The sequence below is a fragment of the Rhipicephalus sanguineus genome, chromosome 3, assembly GCF_013339695.2.
Source record: "Rhipicephalus sanguineus isolate Rsan-2018 chromosome 3, BIME_Rsan_1.4, whole genome shotgun sequence".
NCBI classification, from domain to species: domain Eukaryota; kingdom Metazoa; phylum Arthropoda; class Arachnida; order Ixodida; family Ixodidae; genus Rhipicephalus; species Rhipicephalus sanguineus.
The window spans coordinates 212,486,215-212,507,029 of record NC_051178.1 but is presented as its reverse complement, the minus strand read 5'-3'; the positions used below and the strand labels follow the sequence as shown (position 1 = coordinate 212,507,029).

At 47.2% G+C, this 20,815-nt stretch overlaps 1 protein-coding gene across 1 annotated transcript in view; it reads right to left on the bottom strand.

Moving 5' to 3' along the window:
- LOC119386295 (uncharacterized) overlaps positions 1–16,829 on the bottom strand; it is a 44,550-nt gene extending 27,721 nt beyond the window's left edge. The window contains exon 1 of the mRNA XM_037653621.2: positions 16,689–16,829. Within this exon, the coding sequence (XP_037509549.2) occupies positions 16,689–16,814 (126 nt within the window). The 5' untranslated portion in view covers positions 16,815–16,829. The remainder of the gene's footprint in view (positions 1–16,688) is intronic.
- Positions 16,830–20,815: the final 3,986 nt, after the last annotated feature.

Below are 20,815 nucleotides of genomic sequence, written 5' to 3'. Positions count from 1 at the left end.
GCGGCAAAAACATGAATGATCCGATGAAGACAGCTACGTGACCGTTGATTGCTGTACGCGGTCGACGATTTTTTTTTGTTAGTATTGAAATATTGTTCGTTTCTTTATATTAAAAGGTATTTCTCCATATAATGTACATACAGGCCTGCGTTAGTAGTATGCATTAAAGTGGCGCTGCCTTCGCGTGACATAATGATCCCATGCACGTCAGCGCGTCTTGAGCAACTTTTCAGCGTGCTCATGCAACCGTGCACGCAGTTTCTAGGTCACTAAGATTTTGGAGCGACATAGTTTTGCTACCTACACTTCGTCTCAGAAATGACGCGCGCTGCTACTCGTGCGGCCGTGCATATGTACAGTTACGTTTTCGGATTACTTGGCTTGGCTCGTGTATCGAGAGAGTAACGACGCCGGGACAAGCCATCCATGAAACAGGCGCAGACAACCTTGGGCGCAGGCGCACACACGCTGTACAAATACCGGGAATTTGTATAAAGCCACACACCTCATTGTAACAGCTTGCTATTTTCAAAAATGGTTGGAAAGCTCAAAATAAAGGTGGTTAAGCATAGTTACGGTAACTACTGCGAAAGCAGAACGACAGCTTTCACAAGGGCTAGCGGCATCGCTATCAATTCTCAGCGTTGCTGGAGCAAGCCTCCATGCGTGTTTGGAGCCTTTCAGATCGAAAAATACTGCTTATAAAATAACTACGTGCTTTTCGGATAAACCACTGCATATGCAAACGCTACGAAGGGTGAGCTTCCTGTCGCGCCGTAAGAAACTGTGTCGAGAAAAATCAGTTGTCGGTCACTTCAAAAAATTTTTCGCTACGCCCCTGCTGTTACATACGAGTATAGGCCTGCAACTCAAATCAGTGTTATTTGGGCCGGCTGGCACATGCCCATAGAAAACGAGAAACAGCTCGAACAACAGGACAGAGAAGGACTAAGCGTTGACTTAAAACCAAAAACCTTTTTGCTTAGTCCTTCCTTCTCAATCTTGGAACGAGTTCCCGTTACAAGTTCCCCGGTTAAAGGAGCACTGACCAAAATTTCGAAGGCGAGATAATGAGTGAAATAGATGTATGTGGAGCCGTACACAACGTCTACGAAATATCAAGGGCCAATATTGCCTAGAACATATTTAAAATCAATTTTAAGGTGCATGCCGCGCGACTGAGCGAGATGCGAGCGCTTCGCGACGCCGACTTCAACGCGGCGGATGTGTAAACAAACCTGCGTCACGCGTTTGTGTTGGCTGGTGGCTGGTTCCCATGTAACACAAAACCTCTAAAGACGTCTCGAAACGGCTACGGACGGCTATAAACATCTTGCTTTACGAGAAGATCAAGAATAGACATTTTTGCAAAATAAAGCACTTGCCTCTCAAATATGCCTGCGTACCGTTTATTACCGTTTTCAACAGCTACGACATAGCCAGAGTGTATTCTGCTAAAGAAGTTCCACAACGTCTACTTTGAGACATTTTTAGACATTCTGCCCATGAAACACAAAACCTCTATAAAACGTCTTTAAAACGTTTAAAACCTCCATAAACCTCTATAAAACGTTTTATAGAGGTTTCGTGCATCGTGGGTGGGGGAAGTGCGCGCGCAACGACTATCTAAATGATTCTTCAAATGTTTTGCCCACGAGCGCAAAGACGCCAAAACGGCATGTTTAAAGAGCGGTGACTGTCGCTTTAGTGAAAGAAGAGACGCAGAAAACAAAGCCCTCAAAAAAAAATTGGCCGCGTATCTGCGTGCTTCGCTGCAAATGTCGTGTAAAGACGATAGAAGAGGCGCTGTGTGAGATATGGACGCCATCTGGCAATACGTCGGGAAACATGAGTGCTGTGTTGCGTGCTGGTAGTCCCGGCGCAGCAGCAGGCGAAGACCGGCGGTGACCAACGCGACCGGCGGGGACGCCAGCCAGCCCGAAAACGCGGTTTGGCGCGAAGCGCTGAAGCAGAGAAACGTCCGCACTCAACGAGTACTCTCCACACACTCTTTTATTTACACGTCGCCTGGGTAAAACAGGAACGCCAGAGCGGCGCCCACAACCGGCAGCCTGAAGGCCGCCCACAACGCCGCTTTTTCATTTTTTAAATATTTTTTTCACCTTCTTGGCCTTCTCAAAACTAAAGTTTTTCAACACCAACCCATGGCATTCGTAAAGTGCAATACAGAACCGAAACCGAAACACAACAATGAGCTCGTGCGAAGGGCACGGAGGAAGGCAAATTTCAGCGCAGTCGCATTTTCAGCTTTGTTGAAACAGCGCTCACTAGACGACGACGAAGTAAAGAAGGCACAGGACAGGCAGCGCCTGTCCTGTGCCTTCTTTTACTTCGTCGTCGTCTAGTGAGCGCTGTTTCAACAAAGATGAACGCATACCAACTCGCTCAAGCTTACATTCTTATGCATTTTCAGCGCAGCTTAAGAAACTAGGGTCCTTAAAATTACGTATGTATGCATTTTCTATTAAAGGAACACGCCACCTAATACTTACCTAGTGATGTTGCACCTCAGATATGCATGATATTTACTTTTTGATCGACAACGTTCACAAGTATGAACAGCCATACCAGTTCAAGACGGCTGGCCCTTGGGCAAGTGGTTCAACTTTGGCCGAGTGGCTGAATCGAGGGACGTGCCGACAAACAGAAAGACAGAAAGACAGACCAAAATTTCTGCGTTTAAGTTCCCCAAGAAAGACTATCGTCTTTAATAATTGGTTTCGCTTCGCAACGCGGGTTTCTATCAGCAGTTTGGTAAGTATATTCTTTTCAAGCCAAGGCGGCTAAGGCCGCGCAACGCTCGCGCAACAGCGAACGACAACAGAGGCAAGCCAGGCAAGCATGTGATGCTACGCAGTCGGATGCTATAGCGGGTGTTGTCGATGCGCGCATGTTTACCCCTGCATTCAAGAACATCTTTTCACTCGGCGCTCCACCTTGACTCAATATCGACGGCAGATACATTTATTAGCAGGAATGTTCACTAAATATTGAGCAATAGGCGGGATCATTTTGTGAGAACCGTTGTGTCTTTTCTGTTAAATGGTGACGATGTGCTCAGCTCGGTGAAGGGTGAGGTTTGTTTCAGATCAGAATACTTGTTCCTTCCTCCCCCTTTCCCCTCTTCCTCCACTAGTTCGCGCCAGCCGCCAGTTCGCGGCGGCTCGATCGGCAGCAGAGCTAGGCGACGGCCGGCGGTCATTTGCGTTTTGTGTAGCGTTGTCAGCTTTTGTTTGTGAACGGATGAACGGATTACGGGCTGTTTGGCATCAAGTAACGGTGATCATACTGTCTGTCGCATATTTTCCATCAGTGTTTGGTGAAACAAGCTTTACTGTGCTTTTTGCGACGGTACGTTCGTCGGTACGTTCGTTTCAAGAAGCGATTGTTCTGCTCACCACCTTCGTTGCAGCCAGACAAACAGCTAAGAACGTGTGCACGTTCGGATAGAGTGCTTTTTTCGGTAAGTGCACCTGACTTTTCGTCACTTTTACTGAAAGGTTTTAGAATTGTGATTAAATGTGAACAGTTCTTTGCTAGGTTGAACCACGTGGTCGAACGCGAACTATAGTATACGCGCCGGTGCGAATCGTAAGCCAGACTGACTCGCCCTATTTTGAGTAATTATGTTTTGCGCGCTACAGCTCGTGGCTCCACGCTCGCACGCTAGTCACAGACCGACTTAGTTTAAGCAAGCATGCTTACAACTATGCCGGCCTGTCGCTGACAAAGTGCAAAGCTTCTACCGTAGGCGCCTCGCCTGTAGGTGCGGTTATAATTGATTGTCGTTTCTTAATACATTACAGCATTTTATCATATCTGTAACTGGAAATGTTTCTTTAGAGTGACTTGATGATCTGTTATTTGTTGTAAATCCTGCGTAGCTTACTTGCTTTCTCTGTATGCAGCTTTTCTTCACAGGTGTTTGTGCAAGATATTGGGCCTGAGACCACGCCAGCTAACGCGGAAGCCAGTGCAGTTTCTTCGACAAGACTTGGAGCATTCATGCAGAATTTTATTTACGTTGCTGCCGTGCCACTCAGCTTCACCTTGTGCGGTCACCTTCCGACGTGTTTTGTGCCACATTTGGTTGTGCTTTATTAATTAATAAAGCCAATTTGACAGCATCATGGGATAATTTATTGTTGCTGAGAAGCGCGATTATTTATTTGCGCGCCATCCGATAAACGTCATTTATGTAGTACTGTATACGTGTTGATCCCCTGCGTACGTGTTCAAATTTATTATAAACCGATGTCGTTTATATGAAAATGGGATATGTATGGTGTGCTGAAGTAGCCAATAATTCACGCGGCATATATGAGCGACCGCAACAACTTGATTCGGTCCGCAATAAACGCGAGTAAACTCAGCGTCGAAAATTTATATATGCAACAGTGAGGACATGCGTGGGTGAACAGGTATGTACGTATGTTAGTGATCTTGCTTGATTGTTTGGTCACTTGCTCGACGACTGACATAGGAAGTGGGAGAAAAACAGGAAAGTGCTCTTGCGGGAGCTATTTCGGTCCCTTCAATCTCTATCTTCTTATGGTAGCCGTCAGGCTGCCGACCAAACATGCTGCAAAGACAGTTATATTAGTTTATTTTATATTTCTAAAGTCCAAAATTTTGAAAACGGCGAAAAAACAAGAACGTCTATAAAACGTCTTATCTTGGTCTTTTCAAAACGTCTTCTAAAGACGTCAACTAGCGGGACGTCGAAAAGACGTCTACGGCTACGAGAATGTCTTGCCCAAGACGTCTATTAGCCCTTTTTGGTAGCCGTTCAAGACGTCTTTTAGACGGCAAATAGCGTCTTTTGTGTTACAAGCGCAAGGGCACAACTGTGCTCTTGCGCTTGTGCCGTGCTACCTGCCATTTCTTCCTCCGTGCCTGCGGCTTTGCGTGTGTTAGTTGTGTTCTCTTTCGCTGTTCGCTCGTCGTGCCCGTTGGCAGATGTTATGGCCCGCTCACGCTAGCGGCAAGCCTGCCGCAACGGCGCGGTGCCGCAGAACGTCGGCCGTCGCCGCACGCGCGATAGCTGTCCAACTTGCACGGCAAGCTTCGCCGGCGAGGCATTCGCGCCTCCGAAAAACATGGCAGCACTGCCAAAAGCGGTTGTCGTCCACTTCGAATCTATCAAGTGGCCGCCGTGCGCTCTGTAACGTGTAAGTTCCGAACTGATGCTTCCATTTGCTTTAGATTCATGTCCTTAAGCTTCGACAGCAATCTATTCGTCCCGATTCGGCGCCGTTTTTGAGAGCCATATTAGCGAGTCGAGATGGGCGCTTCCGAATGCCCGGAGGACATAGATTACGCGTTTGTTAGTTGTTTCTAATCCTCCATAGCTGGCGCCACTTGACCTGGTTCGGCTAAAGTCCCTCTATCTTTCAAAAGTAGCGAAATGTCTTGATCCAGCCGCCGCGCCCTGCGATAAGTCGGTTGGCGACACGTGACCTTTTCGCCTTCGCGCCCCGCCCAAAGGGTCCAGCGGCAGCAGCGCTGTGCCGGCGGTAGGTACGCATCACTGTTTTCAAGCGTGGAGTGCAGGGGCGGCGCCAGGATTTTTTAAAGACGATAGTCTTTCTTGGGGAACTTAAACGCAGAAATTTTGGTCTGTCTTTCTGTCTTTCTGTTTGTCGGCACGTCCCTCGATTCAGCCACTCGGCCAAAGTTGAACCACTTGCCCAAGGGCCAGCCGTCTTGAACTGGTATGGCTGTTCATACTTGTGAACGTTGTCGATCAAAAAGTAAATATCATGCATATCTGAGGTGCAACATCACTAGGTAAGTATTAGGTGGCGTGTTCCTTTAATAGAAAATGCATACATACGTAATTTTAAGGACCCTAGTTTCTTAAGCTGCGCTGAAAATGCATAAGAATGGAAGCTTGAGCGAGTTGGTATGCGTTCATCTTTGTTGAAACAGCGCTCACTAGACGACGACGAAGTAAAAGAAGGCACAGGACAGGCGCTGCCTGTCGTGTGCCTTCTTTTACTTCGTCGTCGTCTAGTGAGCGCTGTTTCAACAAAGCTGAAAATGCGACTGCGCTGAAATTTGCCTTCCTCCGTGCCCTTCGCACGAGCTCATTGTTGTGTTTCGGTTTCGGTTCTGTTGCACTGTACGAATGCCATGGTTGGTGTTGAAAAACTTTAGTTTTGAGAAGGCCAAGAAGGTGAAAAAAATATTTAAAAAATGAAAAAGCGGCGTTGTGGGCGGCCTTCAGGCTGCCGGTTGTGGGCGCCGCTCTGGCGTTCCTGTTTTACCCAGGCGACGTGTAAATAAAAGAGTGTGTGGAGAGTACTCGTTGAGTGCGGACGTTTCTCTGCTTCAGCGCTTCGCGCCAAACCGCGTTTTCGGGCTGGCTGGCGTCCCCGCCGGTCGCGTTGGTCACCGCCGGTCTTCGCCTGCTGCTGCGCCGGGACTACCAGCACGCAACACAGCACTCATGTTTCCCGACGTATTGCCAGATGGCGTCCATATCTCACACAGCGCCTCTTCTATCGTCTTTACACGACATTTGCAGCGAAGCACGCAGATACGCGGCCAATTTTTACTGGGGGGGGCACCCACGACAAGTGGGTTCCTTCAGGGGGGCAGGGAGGCTGGGAACATATGCATTGTATTTTGACTATGCTTGCTCTTGGGGGGGGGGCAAAGGGGGGGCAGGCGGAAATTTTGGGGGGCTGGAGCCCCCCCAAACCCTCCACTGGCGCCGCCCCTGGTGGAGTGGGGCGATTTTAGCAAGTAGTAGGTACTTCACGCGCCTCTGTCGCATTGTTGTTGCAAACTAGAAGCGTTTATGTACCTGAAGTTGAGTGGACGCAGGAATTCCGCGTTTGAATTTAATGTTTGAAGCGCGACGTGCTAGTATGTCGGGTCTCTATGCCTTCGGTTGCCTCCCCGCGCGGAGGACAAAAAAAAGCTTTCTTTTTTTTCGTTCCTCGCGGTGACAAAAATATATGCTGAAGGAAGGCCCAAGAAAATCAGTCGCAAGAAATTTGTGCCCACAGAAAACACCCGGATATGCGAAGTAAGTGATTTTGTAATGGTTATAACTTCAAGCAGCCTTTCGCCTGGCCGGCGTACTTTTGTTCGTGCATATTCATGAGCATTATCTCAGCAACGCTATTATTGCTTCGGCATTCTTTATGCCGCAGATTTTTGCGCAGTAGTCAATGGATCGAGTCACACCCCGTATCTCTAACATTAAATTGCTCGGAACCCAATAAAGCTGCCTTTGTTTTTCTCACCGAGGTGGCTTCAACACTACAAGCTCACAGGGAAATGAGCATTTGGGATTAGTTTTTTGCCACACCTTGCCGTGTTTTGCCGCACTGCTGTATGCGAGATCGATTAAGACTTCTTCGTGGAAGCATTCCGCGTGATGTTTTCCCTAGAGAACCAGAATGCTTTTGACATGTTCGAATAAATAATATTGCAAGATGCTGGGAGGAAAAGACTGAAACCATATATGCCGCACCGAACATCTTTGCTGATTTGCCAAGGCAGAAAGAACGGAAGCCACCCTGCAAGCGAATGAGGGGGGATCAGTGCTCACAACAAAACTACCAAAGAAAAAATTTGTTATGAATTCATGCAATAAAACCCAGTTTTTCAGTAAGTACTCTTTTGTTCTCTTGCACCTCTACAAAAAGCCACCTAACATAGCGTTTCTTGTTGTAGTCTAGTTTTAGGGCCTGTACGTGTATACATACCCCAAATTTATTTGAAATGGCATTGGGTAACATTGCAACGTACCTTTATATCTGCGGGACACGGAGGCAGCGGGGTTGGTAAAAGGGGGATGGCTTTGGATAAATGCACGTTGTTAAAAACAGTTGAACACTAAAATGGGCGAGGCACTAGTGGGCATGCTATATTTCCTAGATTTTGAAAGGTACTCAAGTTGCTGATATTCCTCAAATGCAGTGCAACTGAATTTGAGGAATATCAGCCCTTCTCCTAAAGAGAGGAATGCATGAGGAATATCCCCTCTTCTCCTGTCAACCTCTTAGAGTATAAACAAAATAAGCTTAGTTAAAAATACCGTGTAACCGTGGGAAGACTTCCGAACACTAACACAGTCAAACCAATAATAGCGCGTATTTTGCGCTACGCACTAAAAGAGCGCTAGGTGCCTGATGAAGTTTCCGAAAGTAGCAGTACGCTGACAACCTGCCTATTTTATTCGAGCTAGAAAACAAGCACTTTTAATTCACCACCTGTTCTTCAAGTTGCGCTGAATGTCAAAATATGCAAAGAAAAAAAAAATAAATGCCCTGCATGACTGCTGCTGCGGGGAACCCGCTCGGAACCTGCTTCGGAAACGCACGCGTTTTATTTCAGTATTTAATGTGCTCCGTGCTCGTTAAAGTTATTGTCCCTGTAGTTTGATAACTGATGAGTATCTTAAGCCACAAATATTAATAATTTAGCGGTTCAAGCGAGCACCGAGTTCGGTTTCAGGCGCCCTCAATATGCACGGGAGCGAGCGGCGCGTCGTCTGCTATCGCTGCTCCTTGGACCCCTCGAGAGGGCGCGCGTGTAGTTGTTAGGTTCGGCGCCCACCGCACCCACGTTCGCGCGCCGCCTACGTCACAATTTTGCGTGTTCACTTGGCCAGCTGCGGTTAGCCGTCCTCCGGAAGTAGCTGCCTAGCTCGGTGCTCTTTGAAACCGAAACTGCGACTGGGCGCTCTAAAAACGTCTCTAAATAAATAACCGTCGCGCACTCGCGCAAACGAGGTTTGCAGCCGTGATAAGTGGATCATAAGCTATCTATTGCAACAACAAAAAAAAAAAAAACACGGTGCAAAATTTTTGTGTCAGTGCTCCTTTAATGCGAAAGGAACGCTTTCCAGTTACACTTCGAACATTGGAACGTGTTGTTACTTGAACGTTACATTTGATACTTTAGATTAATATATGGTGAATAATCCTGAAGCGAAATAATGATGAATTTAAAACTCACATCAAACTACGTGTATATATATATACGAAAGAAGGGGAATTTTAAGGACGCGTTCTTCCTTGCTAGACACAACATTAATTAGAACTAACAGACAATGAAGTTCTTAGACTAACAGACAAGTTGTCTGTCCTAATTTACGTATGTTATACAAACCTGAACACCGCTGGCAGCAGATCATATGGAGACAAAAATTATCCAAAGAAACCAAGGTTGAACCATATCCAATGTTAAAGAGCCGTTCCACCGAAACACTTCAGGGTACCGCCGTGTCGTACTCGAGGAAAAGTTAGTTCAATATCTCGAAGTTCTTCGTCTGCGAGAGCGGGTAGTCAACTGGTACAAACAAGCAGGTACTACGACAGATCATTCTGCGCCTCGCCTGTTTGGTACACAAACGACAAGAAATCGAGCGCGGACGAGGTGGCAACATCTACGTTGGCCGACTTGATCACCGTAGCCAGCTCTCTCTTTATGCTGATGGTCGCCTTGTCTGGCATAGAAATGTCTAGGATCCATGGCAGCTAAAACCTTGTGACTAAGCAACCATGGCGATAACGAGGTCCCCACGAGTTATTCATGCGGTCGCCCATCCACCCAAGATGATGTACTGCGCACGTGCGTGTGTCTGTTCAATGCCGTGAGTTAGGGATCGATAGGTAGCCTTGACGATCCAAGTGCACGCTGGCGGAAGAGCGAAGGAGTCTGGTAGAGGGCAGCGATTATTACAAGCCGACCGTCCTGCTGGGCTGCGCCCAGACAACTCGCCAGGTCCCGTTTTCCAACAGCTCATTCTCGCTTGGTCGAAAAAAAGATGGTTGAACCCTCCGTCATATAGGAATCGGAATAACACGAAACTATAAGCGTGCCCTTACAGAAGTAACTGAATGTTTACTGTACATTGATATACGAGAGTTTGTACAATGTATATTGACGTCTGGCAGCTATAGCGCCGTTTAACGTGGATGCACCCACTTTGATGATTGGTGCCACATCTCCATCCCGACGACTAACGTGCATGTTAAATGATTAAACAATACCTTGTGGTAGCTGCATTAGTTAACGGTGAAAGTGCAATCAGAGAACGAGGTGTGATAGCCAGAAGAGCGTCGCATATTGGACGCAGAACTTGGTCGCCATCCCGCGGCATGTTAAAATGTGATTGAACACCACGGCCGGACTAGAGGGAAACGCAAAGCGCGTCGTGCCGCCCCCGGCCGCGATTTTTCGCGGGGTGAGCGCGTAAGCGGGGAACGCGGTGTAAGAGCCAGGTTAACAACTCGCTAGATCCTGTTCATAGGGAACCCAAGCTCAAGTTTGCGGCGCGAAGACAGCGCCGTGCTGGCCGCGCTGCGGCTCTGTCGGAAGCTCTGGAGCTTATGCGCGGCCGACTCAGCCCCTTTCACGGTAGCGGCCGGTAGCGCACGTGCGCACGCGTTCTTCTGTCGGTGCAGGTAACGGGGGGGGGGGGGGGGGGGGGGGGGCGTCAGCTGCGAAGCTGCGCATTTCGCGATGGCAGAAGCAGGGTGTCGGAACGAAATGTTTTTCGTTTCGGTTTTAGTTTCGTTCCACCGCAAAAAGCTCCGTTCCGTTTCTGTTCCGGAACGAAAATAAAATGCTCCGTAACGGTTCGTAACGGTTTTTTTTCTTTTGTATGCGAAAAATTGAAGTTAAGGTAATCATAAAAAACATTGGATTTGTGATGTAGTTACTTGCCCTCCACTTAAGAAAGTGGGACGAAGGTAAAACACGTTATTAGCGGAAGTAAGTGTACCACGTATTCCTACCAACTAGCACAAACCTGTATTAATTTCAAAGTCATAGTATTTATTTTCTCAAAAGACAAATACAATTTTTTTTAGTGGGCTCAATGCTTTGTGTCAATGGAGTGAGCACGATCTCGAAAGCAGCACGTCATTGAGTGCACTCTCTGATGTGCGAGACCGCTGTTCTGATAAAAAGATCGCCAGGCCTGCGCGGAACACGCAGCACAGTCACAGCGAAAGCTCGAAGAGCGGACTTTGTACAGCCCGCTGTAGAGTCTCTTGGGACAACTAATACAAGTCCACACGCAAGGTACCTACTACGTCATAAATCATCGCAATTTTTCTGAAGTAAAGTTCCAACTATGCCATTTTGCGTCATTCTTCAGAGAATCGTGGTACCCGCTAGACATCTGTAAGGCATTATGTGCACTTTGTGCTGTGGCTGATGATTATGAAGAATTATGGCTGAGCACTTTGCAGTGGGTGGGAAGCAGTGTTGCGGAATGGGAGCCTCCATTCCATTCCAATTCCACTGCGGGGAATTAGAACTTGTCGCAGTTCCATTCCTTTCAATTCCTCGGAATGAAAAAATTTAGCCTATTCCCGCTCTGGGAATGGCCGGGCAGTTCAATTCCATTCCTGTGATTCCTCAACGTAGGAAAGGCATCTTGATAGTTTTATCGAGTTAAGAATGAACGCCCCATAAAGCTGATGTCATCAGATGCATTAAGAACTGCAAAAGTACGCAAACACGTTACCAAAATCAGCTGTTGTGATCTCATAACAGCTTTCGCTGTAACAAACTTCAGCGCCGACAATGTCCTCTCCACTTTGGCCTGCCTGACATGCGCGCAAAAGTCCACTTGCGTTAATATAAACATCTCTGGTTGGCACTGTTCTCGTTTTTCACACAATATCGACATATCTTTGCTTTGGAATTCCTGCCTGAGGTACGCGCTAATACCGCACCCTGAGATATGCTCATGAGTGCAGTTGTTCCGAATTGCGAAGTTATTTCGTGAACCGAAAAACGATTGAAAAAATTTCGGTTTCACTGAGGAACGAAATAATACATAAAGTTTCGGTTACGTTTTCGTTCCGGTCAAAACTATCGTTTTTTTTTTTTTCGTTTTCGGTTTTCGTTCCATTCCGACACACCAAAGTGGTAGATGTTCTCTGGACACACTGGGCAGAAGCGACGTCACTAGGGTGGCTTAACCTCACGGAAGTGGACGTGAGGTCAGAGGTATTCCTGAGTCCTGGGCTGCCTCAACAGTGCAGACAACACCAAGGCACGGGATTTACGTGTGAAACTATTGTTTCCCAGTCGTGTCGCACGAGAAATAAAGGCGGCAAGCGTGGATAGCTGACAGCGCTGTCTCGCCTTCTATTTTGGTTGTCTGAGTTCATCGCTTTCGTTCGTTTCGACTACCTGAATCGGTACGTAACGCGGCGCATGCACGCAGCAACTATACAGTAATGATTACACGCTGTCTTCTCGCATTGTGAAAGTCCAGTTACGGTTGTAGGTGAAACAACTTTGTGTTTTGATTCCCCGTGTTCGTGAGACCTACCCGTCGTTGTCGAACGTTCACACTCGTGCTATACCGTTAGCGTTGCGCGGTTGGTTGAATTCAACTGAACTCGGCACATTGTCAGAAGTTCGGCGCCTGCAATTCACGCGTCGGGAAGGCTGCTTTATCACGCCGGAACGGACGTCCGTGCATTTTCAGCAAGCTTTGACATCGTTCTGCAGGTCTGCTTTGTTTTTGTCACTTTATTAGTGTGATATATATTTAAGCCGCTAAATACAACTGGCACTTAATACATGCTTTGCAATTGCAACCTTGAAGTAACCTTCTGTCACCTTCTGACTTTGTGCGATTTTGTAGCCACGTTCGCGCAGCAGGTTTTATACGCCTGTCAAGTCGATATCATAAAAAGAGACTGCAAGGGCCCCGCCACGGCGGTCTAGTGGTTATGGTGCTCGAGTGCTGACCCGAAGGTCGCGGGATCGAATCCCGGCCGCGGCGGCTGCATCTTCGATGGAGGCGAAAATGTTTGAGGCCCGTGTACTTAGATTTAGGTGCACGCTAAAGAACCCCAGGTGGTCGAAATTTCCGGAGCCCTCTACTACGGCGTCTCTCATAATCATATCGTGGTTTTGGGACGTTAAACCCCAGATATTATTATTACTGCAAGCATGACACGAGAGCCGAAAAAACGAGGCGAGCAGTTCATCTTGCTTCACAGTGGTTAAAGCTCAGCTAGCTGATTCTCCAGCGGCACGGAGGACTTGACTCTAACCTCAGGAAACAGGGCCATGGCCATGTAATTTCTTTTTTTCGCACGCCGCAAACGTTTGTTCATGAAAGTACACGGCTGCTACTGTTAAGCATGCCATATCAAAACAACAATCATATGATTCGTAGTCCACACCGCAGAACATCCATGGCGTGTACGGCTTCATTTCGGAGTGCATGTGGACCATTATTCATCTTTAACATGTCAGAATGAGACTTACCTCGAGGTATACGTCCTACACGGTGTAATCGCGACTTGGGAAATGCATTTCGCTTTGAGTCGGGCGTCGTTGTCGTCGCGATCGTCTGCTCTTCACCGTTAACGTGATTGACGAGCCTTTCTCCTTTTATCGAGTTCGCTTTTCGGAAGTGCTTGTCCAGCTGTGAGATCTTTTTGAACCCGCACTGCAGGCGGTACATTGTGAGGCGCCGCGAGAGCTCTGCACGTGCACAGAAGCGAGCGGCAACGCGGTGGAGAGAAGGGAAAACGCTCGCTGCTTAAACCCCAGTTTCTCTTTTTCTGCCAGAGATGGCGCTGCCTGTCAAGAGCAGCAGCGCCGCTAAGCGTTGCTTGGGAAACCTTGGGAAACCTATTCGCCGCGAGATCGACCTATAGGAGGCAGCACCGTCGCCGCGTTAGTGTGGAGAGGCGGTCGGCGGCGCGTATACAAATGCACACAGCGGCGCTTCGTTGTGAGCTGTTTGAGCCGATTAACGGCGAATAAATTGCGTTGATTGCTTGATTGCAGCTTACTGATAATATATACGCTCTTCATTGTTGAATCGATGAACGAAGATCATCCAACGTTACTATTACTAGTGAGAGAAGCGCAATCTGCCGATGAAAGGGATGCTCGCCCTGGAGACAGTCTGCGCTTACTCACTATACGACGTTTTTTTGTTTTCTCTGTACGTGTTTAGCTTGTGTTCTGTGTACTACGCACTGCTGTAGCACGCCTGAACTACTGAAGTGTTTACTTCTTCATTTGTATACCAGCCCACATTCCTGTGCAATGACTTCAATAGCACTGTTCGTGCGAATACGCATACGCAGGTAAGAGTTGAGCACAGAGCTTTCATCCATTGATTACGTGCACGATGCAACAAAGGTCCGGTTATCTTATTTATGGAATATTTTATGGAATATTTTATGGAATAAGGTTTTTTTTTTTCTCGAACTAATCATGTCCGCTGCCTTCCATCAATTTATAACAACTCCACACAAACGCTCAAGATAATGTAAAAAAAATGATGAGGTTTTGCGTGACATTATACGACAAAAATGTAAGGCACGCCGTCAGGATTAATTTTAAACATCTGGGTTCTTCAAAGCGTACCTAAATCTAAGCACACGGGTGTTTCCGCGTAAATTTCGCCCAAAGTTAAAATTGCGCGCGGGAACTCCGTTTTATCACTGCCCTGTCATTCTATAGTCTTTTTTTTTTTTTTTAAGGTACAGTTTGAGTACCGAAGTGTCAGACTTCACTTGATAGAAATATTTCGCTGTAGTGGGACCACGACCGTACAATAAAAGGACATCTTAAGCACAACTAAAGCTCATCATGAACTACAGTGCCGCAGTTATACACTTAACAACAACGCGAAAGTGCATGAGCCTCGCTTTTGTTTACCACCGAGTCGCTAAAACGCGGCATTCACACACTATTTAATGCTCCTTATGTTTGGGACTATGCCAAACGCTCTTTACGACGTGCTTGAACCAGAAAGCGGCACTAACACTGAAATGATTCTGGCGAACGAAGGGTACGACACCAATACACAGCCCTCTCGAAAGTCGCATTCACTGATCTTATTACAATGCGCATGCAGCAGATGACGCAGGGAGCAATCCACACTAGGCGCGCTTCAGCCAGTAGACGCCAGGCGGTGACTCTGCTCGATCTCGCGGCCAATAGGCGTATCTATCGGGGGGGGGGGGGGGCAAGGGGGGTGCTAGCCCCCCCACTGAGAAATGTTAAGGGGACGGAGCCCCCCCCCCCCACCCCACTTTCGACAGTGGTTATTGTCGGCTGCAGACTGGGAAACTAACAAGTCAGGCAAAGTTTTGCTTGAACGCAGCAATAACGTAATAATATAATAAAATTTTTACTACGATTCTACTGTGACGACTGTCCTCTGTGTGTCATGACCACGCACTGTAGGCTACCTGCGGTGCGGGCTGCCTATTCCACGCTTGTCTGTCTTGCGCTCGAGCACTGCAGATGAGGCTATCGCTCACCAAGGGCTCTATAACATTACAGCAATCAGTCATGATTTTATTTTGTTCTGTCTGGCCTGAAATTTAAATAATCCGCGACGCATATATGGGCGGGAACCAGTAAGCGTCTTATAGCCCGCTCAAACGCTCTCCTTTTTCAGGAAATTCAGTTTCTTTCTTTGAAAACGAAAAGCATCGCCACTGCTCCATATTCAAGCTGCTGTGATTTGATGAGTGTGCAGAAGTGTCCAGTATTTTAGTTGTGCCTAGCCAGGACAGCTAAAATATATTCGCACTTTAGCCTGCTTCACTTGGCTTATCATATGGTAGCCTGCAGCGATCGTGGCGGCTTGTAACAAGGCAGTGGACTCGAGCACATTGAGAAGACCAGCTTTCAAGTTTGCCCCGTTACTTGATCTACCTCACTAGGGAGATGATCAGCGTCCACGGTTTTCTAAGCTAAGAAGGCTGCCTACCTGCAAAGGATTGTGTATCTTCCTAATGATGTTTATTTCTCTCTCTACCTCTTTGTCAACAACAATGAGTTCACAGAGAGTTGTACACGCGCAAAAGCAACTCAACACCGTTATACTACTACTGAAAGTATCTATTATACACATATGAATCCATCTCGCGCGCTGCTATAAGCAGCCACTGCCAATGTGATTGGCGGGTAGCCTTCTTAAATTACGTTAAGAAAGAGACACTGTCTGGCTAATCGAAAAAAAAAATGAGTTATTGTTCAGCACAGTAATGTGCTGCTTATTGTGCACACTTCATTTTAATGACGCGAGTTTTCGCAGACTTGTGACGTCGCGTAACAGGGAGGCGATTTTATGGCACAGTGAAAATTTTTGACGAATAGCGAAGAACCAATGACAAACAATGCGCCGTATTGAAAATAGTTCATTATTATTTTTTTACGCAGTCATGCGTACGCGGTAATTACGCGGTGGATCACTTACGCGTCATTTGTTGTGTCGTTTTACGAGCAGGTGCTGTGAGCATGACCCAGAAAATTTCGACCAATCATTAACAGTTAACGACCTATACGGAAGGAAACAATGCGGGATAGTTTAACGTTATAATCGCCCACATTTTTTCAAGGAAAATTTGTGCTTACACAGTTTACGTAGGCTATTTACTTGGAGGAACCGGAGGGGAGGAGTAAAGGGCCACTTCACCGCTTTCCCGTCCACCCCCCACCCAAGCTGGGAAAAGTAGGAGGGCAAGGAACGACACCTAGTATATAAATTCGTAGTCATTTATATTCTTATAACTATACACAACCAGCTCAATGTGGTTTGCTTAAGTATTAATCGACTGAACTTGGTCTTCTTCTCAAGAAAGACTTTATATTAGAGGGCTCTAACAGTAAAGAAATTGGCACTTCTCTTTTGAGCTCACCGGGTATATCTCAGGCGGCTCGTAGGCGATGCAGGCTCCCGTTTGAATGTTGTGCACCGCCGCGTAAAGGCACTGGCCCTGGCCTTCGACCGCGGTCAGTCTGCTCAGCAGCAGGCCCCAGTCCATGCCCAGGCGCGACCGGACGTCGGTTAGCCTGCTCGCTGCTGCTGTCCGTTGAACATCTGGCTTGTACCCACTAGCAATGTTATAACTAATGATTATCGTCTAAACTGAAAGGAATTGCTGTAGACGAAAAAGCACCATCTCCGTCGGTGGAATATGAAGCCACAACCTTCCCACATGCTTTCCTTGGCTTAATTAGGGAGTTTTCGAATAGGGCACCCAAAATTTCGGAGCCCAAAGCGCTTTGCGTGTGCTGGCTTTGGTTCACGCAGGAGGTAAAAGCGGGTAATAGTTATCGAATAGGGTACGTTATGCAGAACAGTTTTGCACGGAACGGCGTTCCTGGCACTAGTTCCTTTTACGGATCGGTGAACTGTAATGGTGAGTCGCTACGTTCGTGATGGAACGGTGGGAACGGCGTTCCTTCTGTAAACGTTCCACGGAGTCAGCTTGAAGGTGTATATGAGCGGGCTGTGGCTCGCCGTGTTTTCCGATCTCTTCGTGTGTAGTGAATAAGGTTCTGCGACTTGAAAGCTGTGGCGGCATTCCCTGAAACATTACATGGAGACAGGGCTTAAAGTCGGGGGTGGGGGGGGGGGGGCTCCACTTTTTAAGGAGCCCCCCCTCCCCCCTCGGCAGTCCGACGGTGGCACTGCGGCACCTATTTGACAAGTGCTGGAGTTTAATTTTTTGGCAGTAGTGCTTTGTGCGGGGAAATACTCTGCAATTTTCCGAATAATGATTTAATCGCGAATGTTTGGTTGACGAGGTGACAACAAAACAGAAGAAAACAGGTATCGTCGTACTGCTCAATGCAATTCACTGAGACACTGGACACCATAGGCAACGCTTCCTGAAACCACGGGTCACCGCCCCGGACGACAGAGCGTCTTGGCACAGCATACTTCTTCACGAGGCACCTGAGTGTGAAGCTACCAGTTCGTGAATCAGTAATGGTTCACACCTTGGTCTGTTTAGTACGTTTGCCACTCAATTTTCATTCTTTTAGTTGTGCATCACAAGTCCGTAATTCCAAAGACGCATGTATTTTGCCTACTTTGTTAGGCAAGTGGTAGAGAAACCGTAATATCTTTATTGAAAATCGTGGGTTGGTGGATGCTGGAAATCTTGGTGGACATGGCAGAAACAATAGTGGACAAGGTGGAAAGAATAGTGGATGTGGTGGAAGCTGTGGTGGTCATAATGGCTGATGATGGCGAGAGTGGAAAAAATGGTGGCAGATGGTGGTGGTGGTGGCGAGGTTCTTTTGGTGTTAAGTGGAAAATGCTGGCTGATGGTGGCGAACAAAACATGTTTTGGTGGATGACTTGAACAAGCTGGATGACGGTGGCAGGATGGAAGCATGGTGGATGACGGTGGCATTATGAGAAGTCGCTGTCAGTTCTAATGCTTTCCTCTTGAATGTGCAGAAATATATATGCAGTTCAAAGAAGCCAACACCGATCATTAAGCTTTTCAGCACTTTGTTTTTTAACACAAAAGTGTTTTATGCCGGGGTCCACCAAGACTTCAGTGACGTATTTCCGTCACGAAAATGACGTCGAAAAAATATACACAATCAGATGGCAAAGAAAAAAAAGGTACCGGGAACGGGCATCGAACCCACGACCGCTCGGTCCGCAACAACAGTTGCCGGGCACGCTATCCGCTGCGCCACGGTCACTTTTTTTTTCTTTATTGCCTTCTTGACTACAGGTCAAGATCGTCTAACAAGCACACATCATATCCGTTTCATGTGCGTTAATGCATCAAACAGAGCTATCACATCTTCATCACAGTCAGTCGTCTTACACACCTCACGAACTTTGACAACAATTTCCACGAAACACTCATGAACAGATGGAACTTTAACATCACAGTGTCTATACGCTAACATGCTGCGCCAAACCGAATGGAGACCCACTAAAAAGATAACATCCAAATGCGGAACAGAGTATTCAAAGGGCAAAAAGCGAATTCCGTGCGGATTAAGAGGTAGTTCTATCTTTAAGGTCCTCTGCAATATGTCCCAAAAGAATATGACATTATTACAGTCAATGAATACATGTTCAATAGTTTCAGGCCGATTACACAGGAAACACATGCTTCCCTATGGTACATAAATCCCTCTATCCTCCAGCCACGTTTTCACTGGCAAGGTTCCTGTATGAAGCTTGAAGAAGAAGGTCTTTACGTTAGGCGGTATCCACATGTTTTTAACTCGTTTTAGAACGTCTTGGCCGTGTGCTTTAGACTCTGGGGGCTTTAGGAACGCGCCTTTTATATCTACCACACTCCCGGTCGGCTGGGTGGTGTTGACCTCTGGGAGTAGTAAGGTAAGTAATTCGTCATTGCCGTGGCCTCCGCGACTAGCACCTGCAACGCGTTACGCGTCCGTCCCACTCGGCGCGTTTTCAATAGAAGTTAAATTTTGTCAATAGCTTAACACACCACGAGGTGGCGACCTTTGCCCAAGCGTCGTAAAAGCGTCGCCCTCGCTCAGCATCACGCTAATACAAACCAAAAATCACAGCATATCCACGGAGTGAATGATGATGAGTGGGCGAAGCTGCGGAGGTTCATCGGTAAACCGTGAATCTTCCGTGAATTCTGCCCAGTACATCATCACCGACGTGAGATCGGGCGCGTTTATACTAAAGGTTAGATGAGTTATGACGACTTGCAGCTCACTTTAATTTTACATGTACGCTGTGAATTTTCATTGTTTAGAAAACCATTGCTTTCGAAAAATCTGGCGTCTTTCGTTAAGCAGCTGGCGTCTTTTCGTTTTGCTTTAGAAACATCTGGCGTTCTTTCGTTTTGCTTTTACAAAACATCTGGCGTCTTTCGTTGGTTTATTTCATCAATCAACGGCGTTTTGAACAAAATTTTTATTGTTTAATCACGCACAGGAGAAATCTCACCAGGCACTACCTTGGAGGTAAACAATGGCTGCTAATGGGAATGAGAGACAGAAGAAGTCGGCTTTTAGCTAACACTTACACTTCTACTTCTACTAACGTTTCCTACTGGAACATGCCAATGGCTGCTAATGGGGAATGAGAGACAGAAGAATTCGGCTTTTAGTTAACGCGCACGCTGCGAATTTTTATTGTTCAACAACGCACAGGAAAAATCTCCCACCGGCACCACCTTGGAGGTCAAAGCGTAAGACTTGTTACGGACTACGACTACTACTACCGCTACTACTACGACGACGACGACTACGAGGGACGAACGGCACCAGGAGCTTCGCCCCTAAAATAGCTCTGCGACGCGCGCCTGCCTCACCTGGCTGTAACCCCGCGTTCCCCGTTGTCGCGCTCGCCCCGAGAAAAATCGCGGCCAGGCTACCGGGGCGACACGACGCGCTCTGCGTTTCCCTCTAGTGCAGCCGTGGTTGTTCAATCACATTTTAACATGCCGCGAGATGGCGAACAAGCTCTGCGTCCAATATACGACGCTCTTCTGGCTATCACACCTCGTTCACTGATTACGCTTTCACCGTTAACTACTACAGCTACCACAAGGGTTTGTTTAATCATTTAACATGGACGTTAGCCATCGGGATGCATATGTACCACCAATCATCAAAGTGAGTGCATACACGTTAAACGGCGCCATTAGCTGCCAGACATCAATATACATTGTGCAAACTCTCTTATATCAATGTACAGTAAGCATTCAGTTACTTCTGTAAGGGCACGCTTTACTTTCGTGTTATTCCGATTCCTATGACGGAGGGATCAACCGTGTTTTTTTTTTTTATTCATGCGGCGCCAATAACCGCCACAAGTTTTCTGGAGCACAGCAGCCGTGAATGTTTACACTTTACGCACATACTTATCAGGTTTACATTCGCAATGTACTGCTGCATTTTGATGTTTACAAGTCTAGAAGTATCGGTGTGAACAGCGACAGTAACTGTGTTACATCGCCGCGCATTTGCCGAGATGTAAATGAGTCCTTCCAGTGGGGAGACCAGAAAACAGCCTCCGCTTGAT